Source organism: Echinops telfairi, unplaced genomic scaffold (genome assembly GCF_000313985.2).
Source record: "Echinops telfairi isolate 266 unplaced genomic scaffold, ASM31398v2 ScPeMD7_7466;HRSCAF=8504, whole genome shotgun sequence".
NCBI classification, from domain to species: Eukaryota; Metazoa; Chordata; class Mammalia; order Afrosoricida; family Tenrecidae; genus Echinops; species Echinops telfairi.
Genome location: NW_022111366.1, coordinates 1,528,139 through 1,536,438, shown reverse-complemented (window position 1 = coordinate 1,536,438; position 8,300 = coordinate 1,528,139). Strand labels below are relative to the sequence as shown.

The 8,300-nt window shown below is 41.4% G+C and overlaps 1 protein-coding gene across 2 annotated transcripts in view; it reads right to left on the bottom strand.

Annotated features, from left to right (window-relative positions):
• Positions 1–300: 300 nt before the first annotated feature.
• FMO5 (flavin containing dimethylaniline monoxygenase 5) overlaps positions 301–8,300 on the bottom strand; it is a 33,905-nt gene continuing 25,905 nt past the window's right edge. For both annotated transcript variants that reach the window (XM_045283749.1, XM_004717262.2), the window contains exons 8-9: positions 5,170–5,242; positions 301–2,303 (exon numbers count right to left, since the gene is read on the bottom strand). In XM_045283749.1, coding sequence (XP_045139684.1) covers positions 1,958–2,303; positions 5,170–5,242 — 419 coding nt within the window. In that variant the 3' untranslated portion in view covers positions 301–1,957. The remainder of the gene's footprint in view (positions 2,304–5,169; positions 5,243–8,300) is intronic.

The following is an 8,300-nucleotide window of genomic DNA, read 5'->3' as shown; positions in this document are numbered from 1 at the left end:
GGGGCGGCGGGGGGGCAACGGACTCACTAACACCTAAGAACAGCCACTAGCTTCCTGCTGAAGGCTCCCTATTTGTCTGTGTCCCTTTACGGGTTAATGAAACTCTCCATAGGCACATTTGAATTTGGGATCATTTTTCTCCCAGCACAAACCAAGTCTCTGGTTTCGATTTGATTTGCTCTGTTTTTCAGAACTACAGTGAAACTACACAAGAAAACGTGGTATAAGCAGGATGCCCATACATTTAATTAATATACACTCTAGTTTGATACACATCTAAATAATCAAAACACAAAGGGGTGAAATCACATAGGGTTTATTCAAGCAGTTAGTCTGTATGCATACAACAAGACATGTCTTCAGAAAAATAAAAAGGCACATTGTGGATTAAATATAATCTTTTAAAGAGAAAAGAAAGGAACTACCACGTGGAAAATGAATCATTTGGCTAACTTTAGCATAATAGCATTCTGCTCCTCTCTTTTCCTTGTGGCCTAAATCAATACCCATTCATTTGTCTAACAAAGGCATCTTAATTACTCAGGAAGACTCCAAGAATTTAGCATGATCTCAAGAAATGGGCAAAACCCAGATTACTTTGGATAAAGCTAAATTATTTGCAAAAAGTAAACTTCAAGCAAGTTCATGATTAACAGCTTGTCTTGTCCAACGGACAGGTTTTTACAATTTTATGATCACTGTATTCCTATTGTATCCTCTTTGTTCTTCCTCTCTGTTCTTGGGTATATTCCATATTGGTCAATAATCACTGTGAAATTTCCTATGCACCCATCAGAATCTGTCAACCTGAGCCTCAGTTGTTTTTTTGCTTTTTTAACATACATAAATGACATCTTCCAGTATTCATGACAGATTTCATTCAGAGGGAATGGTGAGGCTAGGATAAGCAAGGGAGAGGGGAAGCCAATCACATCAGATTAGTAGCTCCCACTACAACCAAGCTTTCTTCCTAAGGTAAAAGTCATGATGGATCCTGAATATGGAAACCAAGAGTTCAAGCAGCTAGGACAGCTAATTAAAAACCCCAAATTTCTCAACCAAGTTGAACCTCTTGGCAGACGCTAGATTATTAGAATGGTCTGTGAGCCTAGAAAGTTGAAGTTGGTTTCTTTATTGAGAAATAAAGGTGTATTGCTTAGGAAAACTATCAGGTTAACTAAAAAATACAGGAATCCCTTGGTGATGATATAAGAGGCAAGGGGCTCAGCTAGCAAACAAAAGGTTGGAGGTTCAAGTCTATACAGAGGCATTTTGAAAGGCAGCCTAGTGATCTAATTCCAAATAATCAGTTGTTGGAAACTCTTCGACCATTTTACTCTGATATATGGAGCTGCCATCAGCTGGAGTAGACTTGATGGCAGCTAGTGGGCAGTGGTGGGAGTCGAGGATAGGAAGTGAAACAGTGTCTGAAGTCATGTTGTATTCGAGACACATAGTATTGTTTTATGAGCATGCTTTTTCGTCTCTCAGGGAACATGCAATTAGCTATAATATGACAAACAAACAAAAAATGGAGTTTCCAATAGGAAACCAAATCCATTAGAAACAGAATTACACAGTCAACCAGCTCGTATGCTGACTTATGCTTCCTACCATGGTACGTAATAACCAACAGCAAACATCTATTAACCACTTCTATCTGTTCAGAACTCTCCTAGGGACCCGTAGGATGGCTGGAAATTGTCCCTGAGCTCACAGGCTTGAGACTGCTGGAAGGAAAAAGGAAGGGGTCTGAGCAGAAGGAAGGTGAGTCAATCAAGCTGAATAAAAACTATGATTTCACTGCAGGAAAGAAAAAAGGGGAGGAGGATTATTGCCATGGAAAGAAAAGTAGGTTTCTAGACAATGTGACTCTGAGAGTTTGTTCATTTCTTAAGGCTCTAAAGGGTTCTCGAATCAGATTTCCAGTGAAAGCAGGAGCAGTGGCGTGGCCCAGCTAAAAATAGGTCATGATGACAGCAAAGAAGGCAACAACTAGCATAACCTTGACCATTGTCACTGCTGAGTTCACAGAGTTATGCTTCTCAACTACTCTTGTCATCATAGGCTTCTTGATACGATCATCTGTAGTAAGGATAGCTTGTCGTGCTCCATCCCATTTCCCAGGGCCCTGTAGACGATAATGAATTGGAGTGCAGGGCCCCAATAATAAGTGGAATGCCAACTTGGGATCAGTGAAGGCCAAAGCCAGCAGGTTGGGTTTGACTCCCACCAGATCAGCAAGCTCTTCCATTGTATCAACATAGTCTCCCTGAATCGTATGGCGTTGACTCTCCACATATCTAGAGAAGACAGAAGCAATGGTGTGTCAACAGTTTAATAAATCAATCACCCACTTAATCAGTACTTTCAGAGGAAGCTGCTATTGGTTCATTTGGGGGCTAAGAGCTATGGAAAACAGTTGGAAATATGAAATATGGTCTGTCCTCATTACGCTGAAAATCTAGTACAAGAGGTATTCCTGAGGCACACGGCGCAGTGGGAAATATACGGCTCTTGGTAAGTTTAGACTGCGCAATGGAAATGTCGAGGGGGGATAGTTATATGAGAACAATTATAACTAGGGTCTTGAAAGATGTGGAAGATAGACATATTCTGAGAATAAAAAGTATTATAATTTGGGAGAACGGCATCGTGAATGAGTAGGAAGACGAGCACAACTGTTGTCAGTGGCCATTGATGGCTCCAACTCATGGTCACTCTATGCATTCCTTCCATTCCTGTCCAGTCTTCATTGGTATGTCTGAGCCCACTGCCGAAGCTACTGTGTCAGTCCAGCTCATGGGGGGTTTCTTTCATGGTTGCCAACCACCATCCCCTTTCCGAGAAATTGATCTCTGATGGTGATACACCTAAAGCAAACGCGTGGAAGATGGCATTGTCACTCCTAAAGAGGATTTTGGTGATATTTATTCTAAGATGACATGTATAGAACATCAGCAAAGATTATCTGTGGGTATCACCTACTGTTGATGAGGCACAGGTGGGAAGCAAATAATGGGCATGGAAAGGCAAATAAGGTCTAAAAAGGACTCTGATGTTATCAGAAAGAGACAACTAACCACAAACCTCTTTACTACATCAATCACTGTAAGTGTGGTAGTTTCCATTTAAAAAAAATTAAATCTGGGCAATGGTGGTGAGATCCACAGAGCACATTCCCAGAGGGGACGTTAATTTGGAATCCTAACAGGAAGACAAAAGATGATTATCCCCAAAGAGGGAGCAGCCCTCCAAATGGAGGCAGACAGGATGATTCCACTGAGTATAGACTTGAAGAGTGAAGAGATCTTTGTAAGCGAGCAACAACAACAAAATGTTATAAAAAGATGTGATTAGTTGTGCAGAGAGAGTGGGATTTGAGAAGCTAAATGGCTATTTTCATATTTAATGTTCTATAATGAAAATAAAATAAACAATAGTGGGACAGAAAAGGCAAGCTAAGTGAGATGGAATGAATAGGTTTACTATGGGGATTCTAAAAGCAAAGATGGTGTGTGGAGACTGATAGTAAATTTGAGGGTAAAATTAGTAGGATGAAATCCTAGATAAGTGACCAAAAAGGAATTTACCGAGATGGCACTAGACTTTAGAAGAGAAGAAAGGAAAGATTTAAGGGCTTTCCCTATGGACGTCACGTTGCATCAACGGGCTGTAGGCATGCATTTCTTCATCCCACAATAGAGAGTAAAGAGCTGCAGTGTCGATGAGGGTTTTGTAAGATGTTCACGACAATCTACCTTGTATCATAGTTAAGAGGATTAAGCTCATGCATCGATTAATAAATCACAACGGCCCTTCAATAACGCCTTTATATCCTTGGGGACAGTTTATTTATAGTCAGAGGGTGCTTAGCCAGGCGTCCTCAAACTACGGCCCGCAGGCCACATGCGGCCCGCTGAGGACATTTATCCGGCCCGCCGGGTATTTTTGCCCCATTTGTTTTTTTACTTCAAAATAAGATATGTGCAGTGCGCACAGGAATTTGTTCATAGTTTTGTTTTTGTTTTTTAACTATAGTCCGGCCCTCCAACGGGTCTGAGGGACAGTGAACTGGGCCCGTTTAAAAAGTTTGAGGATCCCTGGCTTAGACTAAAAAAGGAGAAACAGGAGGCAAGCTGAAATAGGATAATTCAGTGCAGGGAGTGAAGCATTCTAAGAAAGAAGAACTGTTCAAAGTACCAAGTGCAGTAACAAGGAGGGGAAGGAAATCGGCTGTGGATGGTTTCAAGAGGGTAGGTTCAGTGGTAAAAATGGAATGTATAACGTAGGTGTATTAGGGGGAGTCAAGAGAGAGACTATGGAGCACATCACTCCGAAGCTTTCCATTTGGGAGTGAAAAGGAGGAAGAAAATAGGAAAGGACTGGGAAGCGGGGCAAGGTTGCACAAAAACTTCGCTTATTGGAATAGTTAATCGAAGAAAACCACCTCTTTGGACCCGTCATGACGGGCCTCTGACTCTTCCACAAACATAGAAATTTACCATTCACTTCCACTTTGTCTAAATAGAAATCATTTAGGGATTCTGTGCAAGATCTGAAATTCCAAATGCTGGATTAATGTGTTTACTCAAGGACTAAGCAGCTGGCTGATCGCATCCTCTCCCCAGGACAGGCAGAAATGTGCCACTGCAAAACAGATTTGTAAATCTACCTACAGATAGTAATTCAACGACAGCTACTTCTTATTTCATTCTGGATTAGTCTTTCATTCTCTGGCAGCTCCAGAAGCAGGTCAAATAACCCCAGCTAAATGATATACCTGGTTTCATCGCCATGTATTTTTCCTACTACTTGATTTTTCCTTTGGGCCCTACACACAGGATTTTAGACACTGTTCCTTAAGCGGCTCTCTATTATTTCCTCCATCCAAAGCACTGCTTCTGTAGACACTCCACCATAATAGTGTCACGAATGATTTCATTATCCTTCAAAATGTAACTTAAGCCCTTCTCAACACCGTACCCACAATGAGATAGGCTGACACAGTAACAGTAACAGTGGGCTCAGCTACAGCCACAGTTGTAAGGAGGGTCACTCTGAGTCAAAACTGACTGGAAGGCACCAAGCAAGAGCAACAACAACATCGTGTCCTCATTAAGTAATAAGCAGAAAAATAACTACATAACAACCTGGAGAATTTCTTACCTTTCTTCCATTTCTTTTTGAGCCTTAGCTATTTCTGCCTTCATTTCACTTTGCGAAGGTAATGTCTTTACTCCTAAAGAGAAAAGTTTGGGTTTTTTTGGTTTTAAGTATGAAGTTATCTCACTGAGAGCAATAATGCTGTAAACAATTATTATGCTATGGAGAATTCAAAACACACAATATTTTTTTGTACTCTAAAGGTTACCATTCACTCTCTTCTATTTACTCTGGTGCTGTTGGGTAAATGTTGGACTGCTAACTGCAATGTTGCCAGTTCAAATCCACCAGCTATGCATCAGGAGAACAATCAAGCAATTAGCTCTTGTAAAAAATGTATAGCCTAGGAAACCCTATATGAGATCGCTATGAGTCCATAAAGTTGCCCACTAGTGGCACAGTGGGTGACAAGTTGGGTTTGTACCCATAAGGCCATCCGTTTGCCCCACCAGGCACTCCCCGGGAGACAGAGGAGGCTGGCTGCTCCTGTGATGACTCACAGCCTCGGAAACCAGTGCGGCAGTGCTGCTCTGTCCTGTAGGGCCATCATGAGGCAGAGTCAGCTAAGGGCAGTGAGTTTCGTGTGTGTCAGAATCGACCGGATGGCCAGGGCTGGTGGCTCTCTTTGGAAGCTGTTTCTCCTGCTCTGCCTGCCAACCAGTAGCTACCTGCACTTTCATAGCATCTTCCCAGCGGGAAATACAATAAAGGCGCGTGGAAATTACAACAGGCCTTAAAATATATGGAAAATGAAAACTAGATTAAAGGGCAAGGGGATGAGGAAACATGTCTCACTGCACTCTTCATAACAAAGAGGCTGTACAGCACAGAGAAAAGAAAGTAGAAGTAAACGCTTTATAACGATGTACACCTCACAGGTCTCATGGGAGAGAAGCGTCACCTGATAAACTTTTACTTTGATGAGGGTGCAAGTAAAGGTGAAGGCCAACTCATGATACCATTTTCCTTCCTGTATTTATTTAACTAACTTCATTTTAAATATTTAGAGAACAAAATCATTTAAGCTCATGCAGTGCTTCAAGGTTTTTATGAGTAGTCCTTTTCAAACTAAGTGGTTATATGGACAACGTATATTTTTAGCTACCTACTGATGATACCAGGAGCCCTGGTGGCCTAGGGGTTACTAGATGGGTTGTGATCTGAACGGTTAAGAATTTGAAATCACTCGCCACCTGTGGGAAAAAGATGGGGCTTTCTATTCTCAGAACAGTTAGAGTCTTGGAAAATTATGGGCAGTTCCACTGTGTCCTATAGGGTCACTCTGAGTTAGTATCAACTCGATGGCAGTGGGTTTTTGTTACTGATCAGACCAATTTAGTGTGTGTTTCCATGGCAGAGAAAGGACATTAGTGTTGATAATGCTACGGGTAGATTAGGGCTCAGCAAACTGCAGCTCACCAGCCACGTGTGGCTCTTTCAGTACAGACATGCGGCTCTGAAGTACAACTGAAAAACTGAAAGGATATTATTCAGATCATAGTGATTTCATTTGTTTGTAAAAATGTATTTCTGGCTCTCAAATAATGTTTAAGTTACTGTGAGGGACAAGAGTGGCCTTCAGTCTCAAAAGTTTGCCAACCCATGGAGTCACTGCTCAGAGACCTTTTTTAGCTATTCTGCCTTTTGTGTAGGTAAAGGTGTCCCAATTTGTAGGAGACACTAGGAACGCAGTCTGTATAATAGAGGATCAGATACACACACACGCGCGCGCGTGTGCCTGAGTGGAGCTAGATCTATAAATAGGTAATTTTGGTATTCATGTTCAAGTGTTTCTCCGACCAATGTCCCAGAACTATATGAGCATATTTGAAAACAGGGATTGCAGCTTATTCATGTTGATATATGTCATATATGTGCATAGTCCTCAGTGGATAAACTTTATTAATTTCAAAAAGACTTTTACAAAGTAATCATCTTGACAAGTAAATCCAATCGCAGATAAACAGTTCCAGTACTAGGCAGAAAAAAATAACATCAATGACATAAACAAATACAGGTATTTAAGGTTAATGTAAACAGTGCTAAACTCAGACATATCCTTTTACCCAGATTTCTTTGCCCTATAGAAAATTTGAGCCACATCCCAAATTCTGTCAGGAAGACTTTCTGAATGGGAATATATCTTTCCTGAAGGAACCCTGGTAGAAAAGTGAATTAAGTGTTGAGCTATTAACTGAAAGGTCAGCAGTTTGAACCCACCAGCCGCTCTGAAGGAAGACGAGGCGGTCTGCTGTGTGAAGACTTACAGCCTGGGAGACCCTGTAAGGCCACTCTGCTCTGCTGTATAGGACTGCTGTGAATGAGAGTAGACTCAATGGCGGTGGGTCTGGTTCTAATTTAAGCTTTCTCTCTACACATCTTCTATTCAAGTGGCTATCTCACTACTGCTTACCCTTCCCTGGTGATGGGGGAGCTCATTTTCCTCTGAGGAGATGTTGCTACTAGAACATGTGGTTGTGGAAACTTAAAACAAAATAGAACCGTTATACACAGCTGGAAGAGCATGGCTGCTAGCTGGTTTCCCAGGTCAAACATTGAAGGTGGTAAGTAACCTGACTTTTAGAAATAGTCATTAGCTTGTTTCTACAGATTTATGTGTAATTAACAGTTCCTTCTCATTAACACCTGCATTCCAGACAAACAGATGCCTGCTTATCTGGGAATTTGTTCAGCAGGCTCTGAGCTCACCTCCCACACCCACTCTACCAGACTTGGATCATCTGTCATCTTAGCATAATTCTGAAAAAATTAGAATTTCAAGAGACATTTTAATAAATATCTGAAAGAGTCATCAAAATAATTGGGACTTTTCTGGCATTCTTTTCCTTTTGTAAGATCCTAGATTCTCCCTATTTAATGCTTAAATCTACCCCATACTTCCTACCTACATGCCCACCAGTTGTGGCATCCTTTCCCAATTCTGCTTGAATGCCTCATAAATTCAAGGGGAGCCCATTGTATCTTGGAAAGCTCAAAACCACCAGGTACTCCTTGGGAGAAAGATCAGACTTTCTACTCCTGTAAAGAGTTACAGTCTCTAGTGGGACAAGAGGAAAGTCAAGGGAAATAGAGGAAAGAGCTAGGAGGCAAAAGACATTAAAGAGGTCTAAATA